The 23890-nt window shown below is 40.5% G+C and overlaps 1 protein-coding gene across 1 annotated transcript in view; it reads left to right on the top strand.

The window, feature by feature from the left end:
* The first annotated feature begins 1856 nt into the window (after window positions 1-1856).
* The window catches only part of IPO5 (importin 5), a 45207-nt gene continuing 23173 nt past the window's right edge, over window positions 1857-23890 (top strand). Inside the window, exons 1-9 of the mRNA XM_061996127.1 lie at window positions 1857-1992; window positions 6532-6612; window positions 12502-12694; window positions 13355-13457; window positions 13703-13799; window positions 14929-15033; window positions 18243-18365; window positions 18458-18578; window positions 21923-22010. Of these exons, the coding sequence (XP_061852111.1) occupies window positions 1900-1992; window positions 6532-6612; window positions 12502-12694; window positions 13355-13457; window positions 13703-13799; window positions 14929-15033; window positions 18243-18365; window positions 18458-18578; window positions 21923-22010 (1004 nt within the window). The 5' untranslated portion in view covers window positions 1857-1899. The remainder of the gene's footprint in view (window positions 1993-6531; window positions 6613-12501; window positions 12695-13354; window positions 13458-13702; window positions 13800-14928; window positions 15034-18242; window positions 18366-18457; window positions 18579-21922; window positions 22011-23890) is intronic.

A 23890-nucleotide genomic window follows, 5' to 3' on the forward strand; every position in this document is an offset into this window, starting at 1 on the left:
ATACTGCCTGCTCCAGGAAAGGAAATGAACATGTATAAGGTGACTGTATATAAGTTCTGAGAAATGCAGATAAGGGTGCACATGCTAGGCAGAGCCATCCCCAGTGCGCCCAGCGCTGCAATAAACAATACCTGCTCAGTAGTCACTTTGGCTATTGAGTCTTGATTTGTGTTTTCATGGCAACATCTGTACCAGTACGGGTTGAGGAATGAACTCTTAGTAGTGTAGGGGAAAGAGATCTGTGGGTCCTGGTGGACAGCAGGATGAGCATGAGCCAGCAATGTGCCCTCATGGCCATGAAGGCCAATGGCATCCTGGGGTGTATTAGAAGGGATGTGGCTAGTAGGTTGAGAGAGGTTCTTCTGCCCCTCTGCTCTGCCCTCATGAAACCACATTCTGGCCCCTTCAGTTCAAGGACAGGGAGCTGCTGGAGAGAGATCAGTGCAGGGTCACAAAGATGATTAAAGGAGTGGAGCATCTCCCTTCTGATGAAAGGCTAAGGGAGCTGGGGCTCTTCAGCTTGGAGGAGATTGAGGGGTAATCTCATTAACGTTTACAAATATGTAAAGGGTGGGTGTCAGGAGGATGGAGCCAGGCTCTTCTCAATGATGTCCAATGATAGGACAAGGGGCAATGGGTACAATCTGGAACAAAAGAGGTTCCAGAGAAATACAAGGAAGAGTTTCTCCAGTGAGGGTAATGGAACACTGGAATAGGTTGCTCAGATGGGTTGTGGAGTCTCCTCTGGAGACATTCAAAACCCACCTGGACAAGTTCCTGAGTGACCTATTTTAGGTGGTCTTGCTCTAGCAGTAGCGTTGGACAAGATGATCTTTCAAAGTCCCTTCCAACCCTTAAGATTCCGTGATTCTGTTTAGTACAAGACAACTCGACTGCCAGTGCTTTGTAACCCTGAAGTTTGTGGCCTCAGTTCTCACAGCTGTTCACCTTTAGCAAGTTTCAATTCGTCTTGTCTTGGCACAATTAATTCTAATATCTTAGAGCCAAGTTAATTTCCATCACAGATCCACACGCGCACCTGCCACACGATTGTACCGCTAAACACACGCACCCGTTTCCCCAGTTTGCCGCGCGCTGAATGGCTTCTCCCGTTATGATCTCGCCACCACTGCTACCCTCTCCCCACCGCAGCTAACTACCCCTCAGTAACCCAGACCCGCTGATTCCCGCCCTCAGTGGTCCCACAGGGGCTGCCCGCGGCGGGGCTCGGCTGCCTCCGGCTCACGGCTGCCTCCGGCTCACAGCCGCCACCGCGCGCGCGCCGCCTCAGGCACCCTCAGCGGGGAGGAGCGGGCAGGGGGCGGGCCGGCCGCACGGCGTCAGCGAGCGGAACGGAGCGGACGCGACGGCACCCGGCCAGCGGACGCCTGGCAATCTCCCGCGCTTTCCTCCCCTCCCCTCCCCCACCCCGTCCTGCCCCAGCGCGGCGTTCCGGCGCGGCCCCTCCCTTCGCGCACCGCCCGACCGCGCCTCTGACCAATCGCGCCGAGATTGCCAGAGCCGTCCGCCAATGAGGGCGCCGTTCCGGATGTTTCCCCGCCTCTGCCTCCCACCTCTGGGAGAGCAGACAAACCCCCATTCAAGGGACGGTTGAAGGCTCTCCTCCCCCCCCTTACGCCCCACCTCCCGAGTCGCTAAGACGTCATGGAAAAGGAGAACGAATCAGGAGCAAGGCTCCGTACCTCGCAGCCAATGGGGGCGTACGAGAGCGCGGCTCGCGCGGCCAGCCTCGGGAGGGAGCCGGGCGTAGAGCGCGGTGGCGGCTCGGGCTGTGACTCCGCCCCCCTCCCCCCCTCGGCTGGCGGCGAGGCCGGCTTTCCCCCTCCCCGCCTCCCTGTCCCCGCCCGGCCGGCCTCGCTCTCTTTCCCTTTCGCAGCAATGGCGGCGACGGCGGAGCAGGATCAGCAGCAGTTCTACCTTCTCCTGGGCAACCTCCTCAGCCCAGACAATGCGGTCCGCAAGCAGGCCGAGGTAACGAGCCCGCTTCGCCCCGGCCCTGGGCGACAAGCCGGCCTGTCAGACCTCCCAGACCCTGCCGGCGGGAGGGAGGGAGGAAGTGGGGGGGAGGGAAGCGGCGGGGCCGGCTGAGCCCCACGTGTGAGCAGCGGCACCAGCTGCAGCCGAGGCGGCCCGGGCCATCCTCCCTCCGGCGCCGGCCCTCCCCGAGAGAGCCGGGCGGGTGCGGCAGTTGCCCCCCGGCGGGGCGCGCAGCCGCTCCGGCCGTAGGCGAACGTGAGGGGCACCGGCCGCTGATGCGAGCTCGCGCGGGCGTGAGGGGTCTCCGCCGCCCGCGCCCGGCGGCCCTGTGTGTCGGGCACCGCTCAGCCCTCGGTCGCCTCGTGTCTTCTCCCCGTCGCCGACCCCTCACTGAGCCCTCTTAGAGCTCCCAGGGGCCGTTGCTCCCCGTCACCCGTGGTGAGACGGGGCCTGGGCCGGCTCCGCCCGGGCTGGCCGGCGTGACAGAGCGCGGCCTCAGCTGCGCCGGGGCGGAGAGACCAAGCCGGCGGCGAGTCGTGGGGCTAGTCCTCGCTGGCTCGGGAGCCGGGAGCCTCAAATGAGTATCTGCCCCTCGTGGGTGCGCAGCTCGGAAAGGGGCGATGGAAGCCCCCCGCAGGGACCCGGGGGCGACTGCACTTGTAGCCTGGCTTTCTGCGCGGGTTCGTGCCTCCCGGGCGTGCCGCCAGTGTTGGGGCAGGAGCGGGGCCGCGGCCACCCCTCCGGCCCGCCGCGGAGATCGGTTGCCACACAGTAGTTTGGTTTTCAACTTCGGAACGGGTGGCGTTTGTAACGGTTTCATCAGCTAAGAAATATTTCACTAATGGAAGCGTTTTCAACATACTGAGTTTCCCTGTTATCAACAAAAACTTTTCAGATGTGTTACTTCAGCTAAAATTCTTTGTGATGGCTAAGCCCTGTTAATTCTTTCTCTCTGTCATGCTTAAGACTCCATTGTCAAGCCCGGTGGGGAATCTCTCCCATTGAATTAAATACTAGCGTCTAGGTTGAGCGTGAATTCCAACTGCATGGCTGCATCGAGTCTTTTATCGCTCTCATCACTTCAGCGGTCAGCAGAGTTCAGCGCATTGTTTGGCAAAGAATAAAAAGTATTGTTGTTCCTGATGCTGCAGTGAAAGTTCTTAAAAGTATAATCTGGGAATGAGAAGGCGAGGAGACAAACATTTTTTAGAAAGCTAGCAAAATTTAGTATTGATTAAAGATCAAGACTTTCTAGAGAAGTAGTAAGAATTATTCTCGCATTTCTGAACTGGAGTAGACAGTATTCCTTGGGAGCTGAATTACTTCCATTTCTCAGTTGCCTGCATGTAACATAACACTGATCACAACTTTTTTAACTTTATTAAAACTGTAACAAAGCAAATTTTTTTGGCAGCTGTGTCATAAGGCTTGTGGAACAAAACAACTGTTGGAAAAGAAGTCTAAAAGTTAGATGCTTACAACTGGTTTATTCTGTCAGAAACTTGCTTGAAACTGAGTTGGAGGGTTTTTAATCTTCATAGCACTATGATCAATCGGAATAAGAAACCTCACTTGTCATGATAGAGTAACAGGATTTTGAAATCCATTAATACAAGTGACTAGTGTAACTTCTTTAGCTGCACTGAGTCTGGCATTGATTTCTGTGTATTTTCAAGGTGTGTTGCAAGTATTTTTATGATTTAGGGTAATTCAGAGTGGATGGGTCCTCAGGTCTGTAGTGTGGTCTCCTGCTCAAAGCAGTGTCAGCATCAGGTCAGACCAGGTCACTCAAGGTATTGTCCTACTGAGTCTTGAAAACCTCCAAGCATGTAGACTGCTCAAGCTCTCTGAGCAACCTGCTCCTGCTTTTCTGTTCGTATTAGAGCAAAGAGGTCAGAACCTGTATCCAGGGTGAACCTCCTTTTTTTTTTTAAAAAAAAAAAAAAGTATGCCTGCTGTCTCATTCTTCCATCATGCAAGGCTGTGAAGAACCCACTTCGGTCTTCTTCATGGTGGGTTAATGAGCTTGTACCTAGAATCTCCCTACAGAGTAGCTATATTGACCTGTGGTTTTTTTATTTTAAAATTGTTTGTTTCTTGGGGTAAGATTTCTTTGAATGAAAAACTATTGCATAGCCTTTAGAATATCTGCTTATACTAAAATCACACAGGATGCATATTTGATCTGAAACATCTGTGTAGTCCAATCAGTTTTTTTTTTAAAGTGTACTTACTGTTGGAAGGCAGTATTGAATACCACAGAGGTTCAGATAACTGCAGGTAAATTGAATAGCAGGTTGTCATTTGTATCCAATGAAAAACAGTGCAAATAAGAAATGGACAGATAGAGAATGAAGGAGACAGGTTAATTCTAGTAGATTCAGCCGTTGAAATTAGGATAACGAATGTTATGTGGAGGACTAGGCTTGATGGAAATAAGTCATACATACCCTGTTTGAGCTGAGGTGTAGCAAAAGCTGTAAAAAGTATTAGTGAGGGCAAGTCTTATCACTTAAACCTCCTTTTTTTCTTAGGTATTTATGTATATAGAACTATGTATGTACTAGCACCTTTATGACTGACGTTGACCAGTTTGTTAAAACCTGATTCATTCCTTTTATCTCCCATGAAAAATTTCTGGGGTGTTGTCAGTTGACTGTAAAAGCCTGTGTTTCTCTTAAAAGTTTATCAGAGGATAGAATCTCAAATAGATAAATGCTCTTTTAAAAAATTATCTCAGATTTAGAAGAACATGAGTACTAAGCGTAGATAATGGATATTTGCTTGCTTGTATACTGAAAGTTAGGCTGAGGGAGAAGTTTGTTGTTCTGGATAAGTTAATTGGGGAACTAATTGTAAGTTAAAAGAATGCAGTGAAGATGTAGCAGGATATGGGTAGTTAGGATGTAGTGAAGGCTGGTAGTAAGATGAGTTGAGCCAGCAGTCTTCCATAGGGGGAAGGTTCTGATTTTGACTATATGTTGCCAACCTTGCCCTGGTGCTCTTTAGCATCCTCCGAGATCAGTTCACTAGTGAAAAACTGAATAGGTTGCTGCCATTTCTAGTGAGTTCAAACAACTCAAAATAAAATGTCATGATGATAAAAATTGGCATGAGGGAAGCCAGTTTTTCAAGTGCTTCAGGTGTCTGTGAAAGCATAGCTTCAGGTCCATGCTGGGCGTGTGTTTAGGGAACTTCCATGTTTCTACATTTGTCTTCAGATGTCTAGATAATAGTGTAATTTAACTATATACATTCATGGAAATGATTGTTCTGTGACAACTTTCTGTTCTGACCCTAAACCTCATTTAATTTTGCCAACTCTGTGGAATGATTGGATTAAAAGCAGGGAATCATTGGGGATTCAGCATGTCGTTGACTGAACATGTGCTGGCAACTAGAAAGAGTAGGAAGTAAGAGCTGACTCTATGAACAAGGCCTACTAGGTAGAGAAATGGGTACAGAAAGTGGGGAAAGATGATGTCTAATGTTAAATGTGTAACGGGAAAACAAAAGCAGCTGGCGTACTATGCAGGTGTGTAAATTTGCTAGTGTTAGAAAGAGCTGCTGGAATAGGGAGAATGGGAAGTAAGCAGACAGGGAGGGAAATGGTTGAAATGAACCTGGACTTTGTGTAGTAGGCTTGTTCCTTGAGTTCTGGGTGGGATAGTATCTGGAAATGGTGAAGTAACTTATCTTGATGGTTGTGTCCACAAAAAAAGAATTCTTTCAGAGTTAGAAAGTATAGAATTATTTCTGAATGTTTCAAGTGGTTGCTCTTGAGCTTGTAATTCCCATGGTCTTTCCTACATAGATCTAGTAGGAAGAAGCACTTAATAGCAAAAGTTATTTAGCTTTGTGTTCTCTCTAGCTTCCAAGTAACAATCTAATTTCAAAAGCCGTAATTAATGAACTGCATTCCAGAAATGTGTAAGACAACATAACTGAACTTTCCATTTTATTAAGAGAGCTTTCCCTAGGAGGAGACGAAATAGTCTTTCTGAAGTTCAGGCAGGAGTTTAAAAATGAAAAGTTCTTCTTCAAAACATGTAGTCGAGATGAGTGTCTGCCACCTGACACTGTAAAGGCTGTACAAAGGTTCAGAAAAAGAACTGAACAAATTTTTTGCCTGCATATTTGTCAGTGGCTATTAATGTGTTGGTCAGAGTTCAGTCTCAGGCTTCCAAGGTTCTTTTGGGACTGTCGCATCCCTTGATGCGATAGAGTTATGATGGATTCCCAGGATATGTTTCATATATATCCAGGAGGATGTATTTTATGTATGTTGTGTTTCTTAACTCATCTCACAAGTGGCCAGTAATGATTGGGGAGATCGTTCCAATATGGCAGGTCTTACTAGATAACTAAGACTTTACTCATGATTTTAAAATAGGTCAGAAATTTCTATAGGTTTCAACTTTTTGCTATGTTATTCTCTATTAACTAGATAGATAGCAAAGTTGTTCATATTAATGCTTAACACGTGCTTTCTAGTACTTGTTTACAATAAGCTGATCTTTGTTTTTTGTGCAGGAGACATACGAGAATATTCCAGGACAATCTAAGATCACATTCCTTCTACAAGCCATCAGGAATACTGCTGCTGCTGAGGAGGTATGTCTAATTTTTGTCAAGGGAACTTGGAGAAGCGAGGGAAAAAAACAGCGCCAGTCATTTTGGCATAAATGAACAGACTAGACATTAATGGATCATCTTAATTTATTGCACGTTTGTAGAGGGACCCCTCATCTCATTTGTTGCATGTCAAGTTCACTAGCTGTGATTTTGATGTGGGATATTTCGTTTAAAAAATAGTCTTTTGTAAGTGACTGCTTAGGTCTCTGTTGTTTTCTGGTTGTGTATTTTGCTTAATGAATGGGTTCTTTCCTTAAAATGTGTAACTAATATATGAGTGTTACTGTGATATTCCTTCAAGTTGTGGTTGAGAAATGCTTTCCATTTTGAGGTTCAATGCCTGAATGTGTTAAACTTATGTATCTTCTGAAACTTCTTGTGCTTCTCAAATCAGAATAGGAGAGAGATAAGGTAGCAGTTGTTTTGCATATTTTATTCAGATGGCTTTTGTATTTTGGCCTATTTGGGGAAGATATGCTTTAAGTCATTTAGTAGTGTTATGAAATGAATGGACAGCAGTTTAAGCACTACATAGATTTTTTTCTGTGGGCATACAGTACTTTTTAGCTATTCCTTAATGTTGCAAAGGCTCACAGTTTAGCAATCAGATATAGTACTTAGTGGTAAAACTGTTATCCACTTGGATATACAGGGTGAAGAACTACTAAGCTTCCAAGATTCCAACTTCAGAGTCACTTAGAAGTAAAAACATTTTACTTTTTTTTTTTTTTTTTTCCCCCCCCAAATCTGGAGTTTTACTGAACAGCAGAAGGATGTAGCATGTCAAATTTCTGAACAGTATTATAAGGAGAGTGTAAGTGTGCAATTTCTCTCTGGATAGTGATCTCTTCTTGTAGATTGTATTCAATTTAGAGGTAGATGCTTTTTGCTTATTAGTACTGATGCTTATCTGCCTGCAAAGCAGTGTTCTTCTGACAGAATCCTTCAATATTATACCAGCAACTGGTTGCATAAGAGCTGTGTAGTCTTCTGTCCCACCATTCTGAGATACTTCAAATGATAGAGAGCTGTAGAGCAGTCTCTCTCATTTTCCGGTTTGCCATGAAAAATAGGATCCACTATTTTCCCTTTTCCATTAGACTAATACATGTAATTATCTGAATGATCAGATAATACTATGCCCTAAAAGTTGTCAGATAATACTATGCCCTAGAAGTCATAACTGCATTGCACATGCTTCTATTTCAAGTACATTTGACAAGTCTGAGTCAACAACAACAAAGTCATGCTTGTATAGATAAATACTTGCTCCATGTGTTTACTACTTTTGTTGTGTTTGCATCAGTTAAGGAAATAGCCCAGTCTCAAACGTGTTCAGAATCTCACCAATTGGCTTCTGACATTCTTGAGCGCCAAGAAACTTTTCAACCTGTAGAAGTCATGCATGCCAAAGACATTAGAAATTAACATCTGTAGAATAACTTGACGTTTAACTCCAGCAATAGATGTATCAGAAGTTTAAACGTTAGCTCATAATTTAAGTAGACGTTAGATGCTGGACTCAAAAAATCCTCATTAATAAAACTTCCAGACAACCTCTTTCCTCTAAATCCAAACACATAATAGCCTAATTAGTGAAGTCATCCCCATGCTTGATCTAAACGTTGCATATAAACATTCAGAGAGGCAGTCTGTGAGTGTTCAGTTTGGTGCTGACTGGGCATTTTGTATCTACATTTTATGTAGATCTAAATGTTGGCCAGAGTAGCCCTATTCTGTCACCAGTGTATAGGGCTTTTGGCCTGGTACTGTCCTCTCAGCACACTGAATGTACCAACACTGCTGAAGACAGACTGGGGCAAGAAGAGTACCTGCTTCTGAGGAATGTTGGACTAGATGATCTCTAAAGGTCCCTTCCAATCCTTACCGTTCTGTGATTCTCTAATTGTATGAAAAATTACTTGCCCGGACAATGGGAAAGCTGTGTTTGGATCCCTCTTCGTCCTCAGGCCTCTATATTGCTTTACCCCTGTCCCAGGAAAATTAGGATGAAGAAAGTACTCTATCCTATTTGCAAGTGCTGGGCTGCTGTGTTGTAGAGAATACAAGATTTGTAGGGTGAATCCTGACTCTGAAACCTGGTAGTTTTGACAAAGAAATTGAGAAACAGGGATTCACATCCTCCTCCCAGGAGTCCTTGCATTTGACATGGGAAAAGAAAGTTAAGCTAGATGAGAAATACCTCTTTTAAAATCCCAACTGCATAACAGATTTTATCCTAAACAAATGTCTAAACTGTAGAAATAATCACCTTTTCCCTCTGTTCTCATTTCATACTTAACTGATAGGAGAGTAACATTCTTCACAGAAGTGGAGGGAAACACCTGACTTAGAACACTTCTGTGCCAGGTGATATGCAAGCTTAAACACCTCAGCATGAGGAGGGGCTTGAGCCTTGGTCTCCAGTTTCCTGAAGGGGTAGTCCCACTGTTTTGAAGTTAGGACTCTACTTCTTCCTATGCAACTCTTATTTTAAAAAGACTTGAACTAAGAAGTAGTATATATTCACAAGTTATTCAATGAGTTTTATTCTCAGAGTGTATTTTGGGTGTTTGAGGCTGTTCCTTTGCAGTTTTGATTTACTACGTAAATCTTAGAGAGGAACTGAAGTTCTGTACTTCCCCTGCATTTGTTTTCTTCCTGGTTAACTATAGATTGGCAATTTTCAATTGTGTTCTAATTTACAGTTGACTAATTTCAAGCCCTGTGAAATACAGTACAAATGCTATGTAAAACTGTGTTTTTTGCTGTACTTGGCGCCTTCTTAGAGGCCTCCAACCTTTCCCTTCCTCCTCTCCATATTGTCACATGAAGAGGTTGCATTTCTTAGACTGAAAACTACTGCTATGGGCAGCTTCCTGTTCAACATTTGGAGGGGAAGGAAGGCAGCCCATGGGCTTGTGATGCACCACAGTTGTGCCTTTGAGTTGCATGAGCACCTTAGACACTGTGTTTTGAATTCCACGTGGGACTGGATCCCTGAATGTGATTGTGTAAGTCAGTCTTTGGACTGTATACTAAATATTGATTGCATCCTTCCATGCGTATTTTCCTCCTTGAGGATTTAAAAGAAACGGTAAAACAAAAGTGAAAATCACCATGACTGTGCCTCACAAGATGGTCAGGGTTGTGGTTTTTTTTTTTTTACAAAATCTTTAGGATTACTTGGACACTTTGAATGCCAACAGAGAACATAATAGCCCAGATTTCTCTTCACGCTTCTTCGGCTGCCGTGCTCAGGAAGTTGGTTCTCTTCTTGTGCCTTGGTTCCTAAAACCTAGAACCATCCATATAAAAACCTAGGACACTTTTAAAGCACTGTAAATTGTATTAATAAGAAGCATTATGTTGAAATTTGAGTTAGGACTACTTTTTATGTGAATACCTTTGATATTCGAATTGTATGTGAGCACCTCAGTAGTTTAGACACGCAGAAGAATCCAGTGCTAGGAGAGATTTCTGCTTTTTTTTTAATGCTTCATTAGTAGATGGAAGTTCTTCTTCAGGGATGTATACTTTATAGCTTTTAATGAGAACAGGAATGCTATAGCCACTAAGTTGAGGGATTTTAAAATGCTTATTTGAGTATTATATCTTGTAATACTTTCAGTATAAAAGAGCCTTTGATGTATGTGAAATATACACATCTATTTCCTTAAAGCAGAAAAAACAGCCCCAGAGCTGCCATTAATCCAGCCATGTTCATCATGATTAAATTGACAATGATAATTTTCATATATAAGTGAGTATCTGCTGAGGAAAATATGCCATTTATTATTAGAAGTCAATTGCTTCCTTGTTACTCCTTCAAACATCTGAATTTACTTTAGGGAATATGGGATTATTTTTTTCTAATCTAGTAATAATAACCAGGAGCTAATTCGTGTAGTGCTGATCTTGTGTCTTCTCTATGTCTCGTTACTTGTGTTTTTACTTTGCAATCAGTCTGTGTTGGTCAGTGTCCTAGTATTTTAAATTAAACTCTTCAGAGGTGAAAATTTATATCATTCAGAGTGTGCTTTATGAAAACAAGCTTTATTGTCTATCTGGCCACCTATTATTACTTCAAGAAAGAAATGCAGATAACGAATATGCACAGAAACATGATGTCTGGAGTAAGGGAAGATTCTGCATCAGATTGTCATGTTCAGTCTCAGCAAACTTGCTCCACTGTCAAGGCTTCTCTTACAGAAGCTCACTTTACTAATGAGGAGAAATTTAATCTTGAATATTGGTGCTTCTAGGGACAGGAGAAATGAAAGATAAAATTATATTGTGGTACCACTGTTAGTGGGATTCCTAGAGGCAGTAGGGACAATCTATCTGCTTCCTAACTCATGTTCCCTGTGTGACAACCTGTTGCTAGAGAACTTTGGCTTATGGTGGGACCTATAGCACAGGTGGGCACTATATGACCCTCTTAGTTCACCTATTATCTTCCTTGGATCTACTGGAGAGGGTCTACTAACCCTACATATGTGGTGGCTTTGGTACTTCCTGAAGTTGTTCAGGAAGACAGGAGGAGGAGTGATATAGAGTACGGTCCAGTTCTAGACCTTCTCTTCTGCTAACGTGGAGACACTTTTGTATGCACCACCGTTTAGCTGTTTGGAAGAGAGCTGGGTAGATGGGGGAAAAAGGCACAGAACATAATAGGTGTAGTGTCTTGTGTGATATTCTAGCGGTACTTGACTTCTACGCGTTATGTTGGAAGCTGAGACTTTGCAGCAGTTTGCGTTTCTCACCTATAGATTATGGTATAGCAAACCACTTGATCTTCTGGAAATTGGACTTCATTAGCTCTGCTGCTTATTGAACATTTTTTACTTCCAAAACTGTTAAAAATGAAACTGTTTTTAATTTAAGTACACATTAAATAAGGATATCTTAGGAAAAATGAGTGCATGTTGTACTGGATTATTTTTTGTGAGGCTTTAACATCTAAGGTTTAGTTACACATGTTAAACTTTTGAAATTTGAGGAGTGGTTTTTAATGTCCTTTTAGAAACATTGGTAAGTGAACATCCTATTTATTAATTTATTTAGCGTGCTTCCTGTGTCTTTTTACTTTTTCTCCATGTGTTACTCTATTAATTTTTTCTTTGCTCTGCCATGTATTTTGCTTCTAGTTCTTGTGTAATTGCTGTAGGTCTGCAAAAGGCTGAAAGCTTTGGGATTTCTTTTTTTTTTTTTTTTTTTTTGGTTCAGAGATCAGCTTTATTTTCCAAAATCGAACTATAGGTTTCTGAGTCTTCAGCATGAAGCTTGCTTGTTTGAGAAAGTGAAGGTGAGTTTACAGGTTGATGAAGTTGTCCCATTATGTCCCCTGTTAACTATAATCTGTGCAAGTTTGTGGTTTTTTTTTTCATTATCTCAGCCATTTAAAATGAAAATGTGAAAGAAAACATGCTTTAAACCTCTTTCAGTGATGCATCAAAGTCTTTAACTTGCTGCAAAATGTGTCCAAAGTTCAAGTCTAGACCTTTCTCTTCCCCTCTCCATATTGTCACCTGAAGGAGTTACATTACTTGGTTAGAAAATTACTGCTGTGGGCAGCTTCCTGTTCTGCATTTGGATGGGAAAGAGGGCAGCCTATGGTCTTCTGATGCACCACAGTTCTGCCTTTGAGTTACACGTGGACCTTAGGCATGGTGTGCTGATATTTCCTTACTGTATTTTTGCTTATGATGACAATTGTCATCTGTTGCTTGAGAGGTATTCCATTCAGCAAACAAGCCTACCCAGTGAAAACCGATAATTTATAAGCATGATATCTGTTGTCCTTCCTCATAAAAGCATGATTATCCCATCAAAACACTTTAACATACATAATTTTTTACTTAATAGGCTAGACAAATGGCAGCCATCCTTCTACGACGCCTTTTGTCTTCAGCTTTTGAAGAAGTTTATCCAGCTCTTTCACCTGATGATCAGACCTCAATCAAAAGTGGATTGCTGTTGATTATTCAGTTGGAAACTCAGTCCAGTATGAGGAAAAAAATCTGTGACATTGTCGCTGAATTGGCCAGGAACTTAATAGGTATGTTATATAAGCTGATATTGATAGTAATTGCATTATCTCTTGTTTTCTAGTTTTGTGCAGAGGATTGCATATGATATACTAATTAATTTCATGGTTTAAAATGAAACCTAACACTTGTTTACATTATCCTTGATCAGCTAAAAATAAGATTCCTTAACTGCACGTTTTAAATTGCGTGAGTTTAGGTGAGATTGTATTAAGGTTTAGAAATCCAGTTTCATTTAAATTCTCATGAGTGTTATGCTGAACATCTGCATTAGTTTCTTTTTTGCATGTAATCAGATACCAGTAAATAGAGACCATCTTACATTCCTGGATGCCTTTAGATTTAACATTTCCACTATATTTTATGTTATGACTTGAACACATCTTCAGATTGTTTGGTTTTTTTAGTTAGTTTTAGTAGTGTTGACTGCACAATTGAGATCTAACCATTCCTAAGTTTGCTTATAGAATCGTTAGAATCATTTTGTCTGTAAAAGACCTGTAAGGTCACTGAGTCCAACCCCTAACCTCACATTGCCAAGCCCACCACTGAGTCATGTCCTTAAGCACCTCATCTATGCATCTCTTGAACATCTCCAGGGATGGTGACTCCACTACCTCCCTGGGCAGCTTTTTCCAGTGTTTAACTACCCTTTGTTGTGTTTAACCTAGATGAAGATGGCAACAACCAGTGGCCAGAAGTTCTGAAATTCTTATTTGACTCTGTCAGCTCTCAGAATGTGGGACTGCGTGAGGCTGCTCTACACATTTTCTGGTAAGCTTTCAGACTCTGCTACGTTTTTGCAGATTAGCCAAATCATGTCTGTAAAAATATGAGAAAAACTGGCACAACTTAAATTAACAATCAGTCATATTTCATTTATTATGTTGTCTTGTGGTTTACTTAATTCTTACATGTACAGTTATAGGCTGTAGGCTAACCTTAACTATTATTTTAGACTTGTCCATTGTTTAAACTGTGTGAATTTTTATTCATGTTTTGTCTTTTTTCATTCTTAGGAATTTTCCAGGGATTTTTGGGAATCAGCAGCAACACTATTTGGAGGTCATTAAGAGAATGCTTGTTCAGTGTATGCAAGATCAAGAGAATCCATCAGTAAGATTTTTATGTTTGTGGTTTTGGATTGAGTGGAGTTTCTTTTTTGTTTTGTTTTTAATGTCCTGATCATGGAAACTTAGTGTAGTAGTCTTAAACATAAAGGTTAAACCATAGACTCCAAACGGAGACTTGCATTACCTGACACTGATGTACATTTGGAATTTCGACTATTCCCATGGTGAACCAAAACACTCAAACCTTTTAATGATCCTAAAGCTGACTGGCTGGCTCCTTTCTGCACTGCTTAGGCCCAGACTCTTCTATAGTAGTTAAGCTTGGAGAAATCTGGTAGTAGTAGCCCAAAGCAGTGCCAAGCGCTTTAGCCAGCAGTATGAGGGATCAGAAACTCCTTGTTAAGCTCTCTATCTGACCCTTGTGTGTAATGGTATAGATACGTAGTATCTCTACACGCAGTAACTGTACACAGTATATCTCAAAATTCTGAATATATAGCAACTCCTTCAACTGATTGTGCATGCTTTGCTGTTAGCAAGCCTTGCTTTTCTGGAAGACTTCAGATTTATTGATTCGTGCAGAGAATTGTACTTTGAAAATGTTTCTCTTGTGGTGGAAAATGCTGGGCAAGGATAGGAAACCCTGCTGTGGTATATGGGTTCATTTTGCTGCTCTCCCATGGATTACTTTTTCTGACCTTTGAAAGTCAACTGAGTAACATTTTCTAAAGTACCACAAGTCATGCCTTTAAAGAAATACGTTTTAAACACTTAGCTCACACTTCTTGAAAAATGGGAATTTGACACTTGCATACACATTTGAAATCAGGATGGAAGCTGAAAATAATAGTATTTTTTTTTCTTTTTTCCTTTAATTAAAAAACATGAGTAACTCAAAAACCAACCAAAGCTGGGGAATACTTGTCACCTTATAATACGGTAAACTCTTTTTTATATCATGGATGACATGGTGTTGAAGATCTTCATTATCACTTTAATTTGGAGACATATAATCTCATGTTAAAAACTAATTGCTATATCTGTTAGGAAAATGTAAAAGGGAAATGATAATACAAAATATAGTCTAATAAGTGGCCTAATGTTAAAAGAAAACAGGTATATTTCATTACCAGTTCTTCACATTTGTTTCTCCAATCCTGCCTGTGTTCTAGATCAGAACTCTGTCTGCTAGAGCTGCAGCTGCATTTGTGCTTGCTAATGAGCACAATCTTCCTCTTCTTAAACATTTTGCAGACTTGCTACCTGGAATCTTGCAGGTAAGAAGCCATACAGGTAACACTTAATGTGCAATTACTGTCTGTATTGACTTTATCCAAATGTAAATTATGATTCTGCAAGTTTATGTAGCATGTGATTTACTTTTTTTTTTCTGAGACCTGGATTAACTATATCTTAGCCTGAAATCAGTCGCCAGCAAGATACAGCAGAAACTGATAAGAAACTTTGTAAACACAAGCCAACTGATAGGAATTTAAATAAAATAGTTCAATACTGATTAATTTATAGCATTACCTAGATAAATGAGTTAAAATCCTTTGTAAGGTATTGCACTCACAATTATACGGCTTTTTAATTAACTGTTATATTGAAATATGCTTTTAAATACTGGCTACCCTGACATTTAAAGTAATCGGTAATTAGTAAATTCATTGACCCATAATATCCTATATCTCTTTAGAGGAAAATGTAGAATTATTCTGGACAGAGATTCTCAGAGTAAGAATGACTCTGGGTAAATGATCTTTATTGTTTGATAAATTAGAGGCTTGCAAGCAAACAGTCTTTTTAAGCTTTATATAATTTCTGAGGTTAGATTAGATCTCTTTTAGGATGAGTGAGTTTGAGTAAAAGTTAAAATCCTAATACACGGTTGTTTACTTTAGAGGGAAGCGTCTTGTAAACCAAAGCAGAGACAGAAATGGTTTGAGCTCTGAAGGACAACAGTTTCACAGTACAGTTCCCTTTCTATATCAAGAACAAGTGGGAATAACTAATTACCTGTGATAACAGTGGTAGTTGACTTTTGGCAGTTTTAAATTAGGCTAAGTTGAGGTTAAAGACCAGCTTCTTTCTACAGACAGTACAGCAGGTTCCCGTTGACAGTGTAAACTATAAAACTTCTCAGTGTGTGCTTAGTGTCAAGCTGAAGAAAAATTGTGTCAAGTTTACTGGCACCTGCAACTGTTGGAATTTTGCTTGGTCTTAAATGGAAACTGAGAGGAATTTATTAACATCAGCCGAACTAGAAAATGGGCCCTAGCATGTGCAAGATAAGTATTTTGATGTTGAGGTCACTATTTGGTGGTTGGTGCCTGTCTCTGACTTTGGCAGTCACAATTGTATTGTTCAAAAATGGTAACTGGCTGAGAGGACCTTGGCTACTGACTGTTGTGTGAGTGGGAGTGAGACGGGATTTGGGCTGGGCATGCCATTTATCTCTATGTTTGGCAATTAAATACTGTGCTGTTTTTAGGCTTCAGACTAATAGCCCACTTGGTATGATATAAGTCTCATCACTACTATGTTATTCTGTACAAACACATGCACTTGGCTTGCATTTTCAAGCTTTATTTTGAAAACACAGAGCACGGAAAGTCTGCGATGAAATCTAGCCTTTTAAAGTTCTTATTGTGAGAATGACTAGGTTTTTTGGCTTGTAACACAAGTTGGATATGAAGATCTGAGTTTATAAATAGGAGATGGGATGTGTTAGAACAGTTGAGAGTGACCTTTGGAGACAGCTGGATGCTTTTTTTTTTTCGTTGCCGTTGAAATTCATTTTGTTGAATTGGTATGGTAAAAAAGCTAAAAAACCCTTCTGAGGAATTCAGTCCTTTCTGTACAATATATATAATGGAAGTTGAACTTTCAGAACTAATAGTTGAAATTTGTGTTCAAGAGGTTTATCTTGCAGTGTAGGTAAAAGCAGACAGAACTTCAACTGACTTCTGTGGTTGTGGTTGATACTATAGAAAAATGCTTTGGCCCTTTTAGGTCTCACTGTGCACTTCAAGCTTCTTTCTTCAGAAAACTAACCTTGCTTTCAAAAAATTGTCTAAGTTGCAATGGGTCTAAAATGCAGAGACTTTTTTAGAGAAGCTTCCATTAAATATTACATTATCCTCTGTGGTGTGATAACTATTAGTCCAGAAGGCCTTAACAAAGATATATTTCCTTTCTTGTCCTCCAGAACATTTCTCATACCAGAAGATGCTGCTTTTATGTTGAAAGTGTGGGTTGTTTGTGTGGCATTATCAAAACTGTTGACATCTAAACTGAAGTATTAAAAACCACCTAGTTATTCACTTTAAAAAGTGTTTCAACATTAGGAAGACCTCAAGTACAAATTAAATTCTTTTCAACACCGAAAGTGTGTTATAAAGACTTTTTCTTTAGAAGTTTGGGTTTTCATCTCTTCTAGAAGAGATTTTAACACCATTGAGTAAGTGTGTGCTGTTTTGGTAGTAAAATATCAACCTGATCAGTTAAAAGTAAGGTGTTTTCAGAATTTAACTACGGATTAGGGAAGATAATTGTAAAATGCTTGTTATCTTTTTCTCTACTCCGTATCCCATGACTGAAGGCTGAAAGGTCTGCTTTAATTTGATGGCTCTCCAGAGGTTTCTGGAAGAAGATAAATTACTTAATCTTGAGACTTATGGTCTCTGTTAGTATAAGCTATTCAGAGTGTTTCTCACTTAACAGAGAAAAAATGAGTTAGGCTCATTTTCCTTCTTTCAGTCAGAGTTACTTTGAGGAGTTTTTCATTATTTAAAAAGGATGTTGAAGTTTTGCTTGTTAAAACACAGAGTATGGTTTTGCATCTTGGTGCTTATAGTGTACGACCTTAATTTTAGTGCCTGTCTGCTGTGTTAGATTTAAACTAAGAATGGTAAAAATTGATGACATATGACATTAAGCCTTAACTTGTAGAAAGCTGGTAGTTTTGGACCCTGCATATTATCTCTATGTAGCTATGGATTTTACACGTGGTGGCTCCTGTAGCAAAGTCTGAGTGAAGGCTTCCAATTAGTGTTCTGTTAGCTCTTGGGTTACAGCTTGAGTTGTGTGCCTTTGGAGAGGGACTCTTACCCTAATTCACTCTTCTCAGTTGTATCCGTACCACCCATCCCCAAATCCAATCACTTAATTCTGGTTAATGGTCTCTTGATTTCTTACTGGTTTTCATTGTTGCTAGTCTTGTCACCTTCTCAGGTTGTCTGTTTGATCCTACCTTCATTCTGTTCCATTTGCCAGATTCAGCTAGCTCTTTGTTAATCTGTTTACTCTGGGTCAGTTCTTGCAGCCTAAGGCTTCAACTTCTTTACCGACTAATGCTAAGCCACTATTGCTCAACAAGACTATTCAGAGACCCAAGAATACAGTTAATCCAATTTCTTCTCTAACAACGGTTCCAGTAGTATTTGGTTTTGTTTAATCTTATCTTTATCTTATCTCTTTATAGGCAGTAAATGATTCCTGCTACCAAAATGATGATTCTGTCCTAAAATCCCTTGTAGAAATTGCAGATTCTGTTCCCAAGTATTTACGACCACATTTGGAACCTACATTGCAACTAAGTCTGAAGGTAAAACTAAGAAATTTTTTCTGTAAAAAAAGTCACTCCTTCCACCCCAAAACTTCCATTCTAACCATTTCCTCTGATCTTCTGGATTGTAGCTGTGTGCAGATACCAGTCTGAGTAACATGCAACGTCAGTTGGCACTTGAAGTAATCGTGACCTTGTCGGAAACTGCTGCTGCCATGCTGAGGAGGCACACAAACATCGTTGCACAAGCCAGTAAGTATATTCTTTGAATAAGTTTGTTTTCTTTCACTCTCTTGACTTTGCAGGTGATCAGTGGCAAAACCATGTCTAATGCAGAGTTTGCTGGTGCTGTTAACTTTACCTGACACTGAATTGAGTTTTCGTATGGAGAAATCCCTCTCTTCTTGCGAGTCTTCATAAATTAATCAGAGTTTATGGAGCCACCAACAATTTGAATAAAAATATGGTAGACTCTTCATTAGGTATTTCCAAAGAAAATATTAGTTTTTTGTTTTCTGATGGCTTTGGAAATGTGTACTGTAAAAAAAATAATATCTAAAAAAGTGATTAATTTAGTTCTGAAGTTCTGCTTTTGAAGTTTGGTACGTAGGCCAGATGCTCTGTGGTGCTGGCAACTGCAGATTGAAGGAATTCAGAATGTATGTTTTAACCCAACACTGAAGCTCAAGCTGTGAATTTAGAGATCAGACATGTATATAAATACTTAGAAATAGTCTAATTAGTCTGTTTTATGTGTGGATTGTAAATTCTTTGGAGAGACACTTTTTAAACAATGTGTTATTATTTGAGATGCTAAAAGTAACTATCAGCCCTAGCAACAATGCCATACGCACTGGTATTTCTCTGCCTTTTAAACCCTTTCTGGGAGGAGATCAGGGCACTGATAAAGCAGCATAGCCTGCTTTTTGGAAGGGTTCTTCTCCCTTCCTGTCACACTTGTATGTGTCTTAAGTTCTTACTTGCTCTCTGAAGCTTGCATAAAGACAATCTGTTAAAAGGCAACTTTTATTACTTGTGTGCTTAGGCTGGGGAAAGTTGCATCTATACATGTCACTAATAGTAAAACTTCTGGAAAATGCAAACTATATCTACTTGTCTTGTTTATTGACTAGAAGCTTTATTTACTTCTAGGATAGTGTTTTTTTTTAAGAATGGATTATTTTCAAATATATTTAGAAGTTTCAAAATGCTTAGAATGCTGCATTTTTATTCTGTCCAGTAGCTTGTTCAGAATATTAACGCTTGACACTTGCTGTTCCCCAAACCACTACAAACTTCTTATCTGGTCAGACAGCATAGTGGAGAGGTACCTCATATCTCTTGAGAATGTATTACTTTTATGATGGATTGCTAGTTGCTGTTTAGGATCAAAATGTTTGTATTAAGATAAGGCACCACGTGGGACTGAAATACCTTTGGTTTGCAACCTATTGTAAAATTGCTCTTAATCACTAAGGTGAAAGATGCTTACTTCACAGAGCTCAGAGGATGATAAAAAAAATAGCCAAAAAGGATCACTTTCGCTTTGGTTTTGTGTCTTAGTTTAAAAGGCTTTCTGTTTTCATTCAATTAAAGTTGCTAGATCACAACTAGAATGGGTCTTGGGCAGAACTGTCATGCTGGTTTTGTGGAACATAATGCTGATTTAGGAGCAAGGGTATCCTGTGTACCAGTTATTCCCTCAGGAATTCTAGTTGGACTCAAACTTCCCTCTTTGAGCAGAGTGTTCAAGATAGCACAGTGGTTTATTGCTCTTTCCCTAGAAGCTGGAGCTGCAGCCTATCTTTGGCTGTAGTTTTGCTCAGTCTTCAGAAAATGGGAAGTCATAGTATGCTTTGACTAGAAGCAGGCTCAGTGGGTTCATCCTTAATTTGTTTAGAGGCAGGCTATATATTGGCAATAATTAAATTACACGGGCTCGTTGGGACAATGTTGAAACTTTAATGCACAACTCTACATTTAAAAAAGTTATTTATTTACTGGCAATTCCCTGTTGCTCTGCACCACAGTGGGGAGGAGGTAGAAACCTGGCAAGAAGGGAGGGGTATGGGAAGGTGTTTTAATATGTAGTTTTTTTTCTTATTTCCCTGCTCTGACTCAATTTTTTTTTTTGTTAGTAAGGGTTATGGTCAGTTCATTATAGATGGACTTTTGTTCTGCTTCCTCTCAGGGGGAGGCCTCCTCCCACTTCTGACTGTTAACACTGTGTTTTCCTTCCCATGAGAGACAGTCCTCCACTGATTTCTCCAACATAGGTCCTTCCCACAGGCTACAGTTCCTCACAAACTGCCCCAACTTCAGTCTCGTCCACAGGGAAAACAGTACTTCAGGAACAAACTGCCCCAGTGTAGGTCCCCTACAGTGTCATAAGTCCTGCCAGCAAACCTGGTCCACCATGGCTCCTCTCTCCACGGGTTCCCAGCTCCTGCCAAGAACTTCCTCCAGCATGGATTTCCCACGTGATCACAGCCTCCCCTGGGCATCTACTTGCTCCAGCATGGGTTCTTCCATGGACTACAGGTGTACCTCACCCATGGACATCCGTGGGCTGCAGGGGCAAGGCCGGGCTCACCATGGGCTGTACCACAGGTCACAGCGGAATCTTTCTTCCAGTGCCTGGGCACCTCCTCCCCCTCCTCTGCTGACCTTGGTGTCTACAGAAATGTTCTCACATTCTCACTCCCTTCTGCTGCTGCTGCAGTTTTGCCTCTGCCCAGCAACTTCTTCACCTTCTCAAATAGTGAAAGTGAAGCTTTTTTGCATAAATTGTGTTACATTCAAATGACTGTTCTGAGCAATTGGTGTAATATGAAGTAAAGAACACTGAAGAGCACCTTACTTTGTTCTGGCAGTGCAAAGTATACTTCCCACCCTTTGGACTTCTGAAGTGCACAGGAACAGGCAGCCTTACAGTAGGCAAATTACTGCATTCCGTTTTTCTGTGAGAACAACTCAGAATAATAGGTGTTGCTTATAGCGTAGTAGTTGAATGTTAAAGATTGTGCAATAGCCTCTGTAAAGACTTAAACTGGGAAGAACAGAGAAAATCAGTCTACAGTGAAATCCACTGAAGAAAATCCACTAGAAAACTAGTGGATTATTACTGCAGGATATTTTCAGGATACAAACCATGATTTTATATTAAATGGGGAATAAATCTCAAGTTCTGAACTACTGCTCAAGTGACCACTGTGCATATAGTTAACAGTTTATCATATTAGTAAAACTAAGGGTTTAGTATTATTCTTCTGTAACAAATATAGTCTCTATCATCAGTAAATATTCAAAGCACTGTGTCAGTGTCTTAATGATTTTTTTTTAAATCTTACTTTGCACTATGAGTCTGTGAGAAACACTCAGCTCTTTTTTTTTTTTACTCTCAATTTGAATGTTCTGAAAATCTGTTCTGAATTATTGGCTGATGCAGTTTGACAGACTTGACTCTCTGCTGCTGGAAGAAGAGTTGTTTTTCTTCAATGATTTTCTGAAAGGAGAGAACTTAAAATTTATGGTTGTTACTTGAGAATCTTATTTTCAGAAGGCAACCTGAGTTTAAAACTTTTTTTTTTTTTCAGTTCCTCAAATGTTAGCCATGATGGTTGACTTGGAAGAAGATGAAGACTGGGCAAACGCAGATGAGCTTGAAGATGATGATTATGACAGGTAACTATGAAACTAGTTGTTTCGATAGATTATCAAGAGTACGTGGCTAAAGAGAGATTTTAAGTGCAGGATGCAGATGACTGCAGTACATTACTTTTTCTTACTCAGCTCTTCTAATTTTGTTCTGTCAGTCATGAGCAGTATATATAATTGTTCTCGGACAGTTTATATATAAATTATTTAGATACTATTCAATATTCAGGTATTGCTGTAATCTACTTATAATAGCTGCACATCTTTTTGTCTACTCTCTTACACTGCTTTAACTTTCACAATTTTTTGTTTGTCGCTTATTTTACTCAGTTAAGAAGTCAGTGCTTCCTAAGCCTTTAAACTGAGGACTTATCCTGAAGTTATGTGGAACCAAAGCTAAAGGATACTGACCTCTTTTATAGCTCAAAAATATCCCTTGGTATGACTGTCAGTAGCTTATCTCATAGAGTCTTAAGCCAGAAAGATCTGCTAAAGACATGTAGTCTTAGTGATTTTCTTATTCCTGTGTGGTCTGTAGCTTGCTCCAGCATGTCACTGGAATGACAGTGTTTTGTCTATAGCATCCTGTTACATCTGCTCTTGTCCAAGTACAGTTAGAAGAAGCAGAAGAAAGCAGAAATACACGTAGGAGATAACTATCTCCACGCTTCTGTAAAGACGTGGATATTCATTTACCAGTCTAGACACCTTTTTGACACATCTAGGCATTCTCTTGAAGTCTCAGATATAATTAATGTTTCAGAACAATTTGTCACTGAACACTAAGATCTCCATAGAAGATAGGCAATAGAAGAGGTGTTGATTTACCAACTGTATAGCAGTTGATAAATCTTGTTGATTTGTCAACTACAAATCTTTGTAGTTGATTTATCAACTTTACAGCAACTTCTTACAGGCGTGTAAGGACACTTGGAAAACCAATGCATAGGAATTTATAAAAGATCCTGTTTTAATCTCTGCTTGACTTGGAATACCTTTTTTTGTTCCTCTTGATTACAGAATTGAAAGTAAGCTGTCATTTCTTCCCCCTCTCATGTTAAGAGAGTCTCATCTACTGTGTTTCTTTTCCTCAACTTTGAAATTTTACCATATGAGTAGAACTGTCAGACACCACTTCAGTCAAGTTTGACTTGTATTTTAATTTTTTCATTCACCTTAATTTCAAGGGGAAATACAATATTAAAGTTCAAATCCTCATCAACCTTTTAAGGGTGTGGAAGTTTATTCAAATGGCCTGCTTTAGGCAGTTTAGTAAGCGGTCTGAATCATCTCGTTGAGGCATGCCAGTTTCTCTTTATTGTCAGCAGTGTAACTTTGTTGTTCTAAACACCAGCTAGCTGCCTATGGATTATAGAGTGAACATGTTCTTTTTTTTCTCACAAGTTTCAAGTAGACTCAGCAAAGATCAGAAAACAAGTTATGCTGAGCAACCTTATCTTAAAGGAGAAATATAGCTCTTTTGGCCCTTGAAATAATAGGACGACTTGAGGCTTAGACACAAAATACTGGACATCATCTCTGGTGTCTGTGTGTGTGGTGTTAGGGTTTTTTTCTTTTAGCAGGTTCACTGATGTTTACTGTGAGTTTTCCACCACTGAAATTCACTTTTGTGGGGAACTGTTGATTAGCTGATGTGAATGCTAAGACTCTTCCGGTGCTTGAGTCTCTCTAGCTTGGTAAGAAGACTGGAATTTCTGTGCAGTCCAAGAAACAGGCTAATGATCATCAGGGTGCAGCCTAGTTAGGGTGTGTTCTGATCTAAGGGGGATATGAGTCAGCCTACACAAAAGCTGCAGGGAAATATTTTAGCGTTTCCACTTTTTTGTTTCTCTGAGTTCATAGAGCAGTGAAATTCTAAAGGAGGAAAAGGTTGATCTAACTGCCTG

The sequence above is a fragment of the Colius striatus genome, chromosome 1 (genome assembly GCF_028858725.1).
Source record: "Colius striatus isolate bColStr4 chromosome 1, bColStr4.1.hap1, whole genome shotgun sequence".
Taxonomy (NCBI): Eukaryota; Metazoa; Chordata; class Aves; order Coliiformes; family Coliidae; genus Colius; species Colius striatus.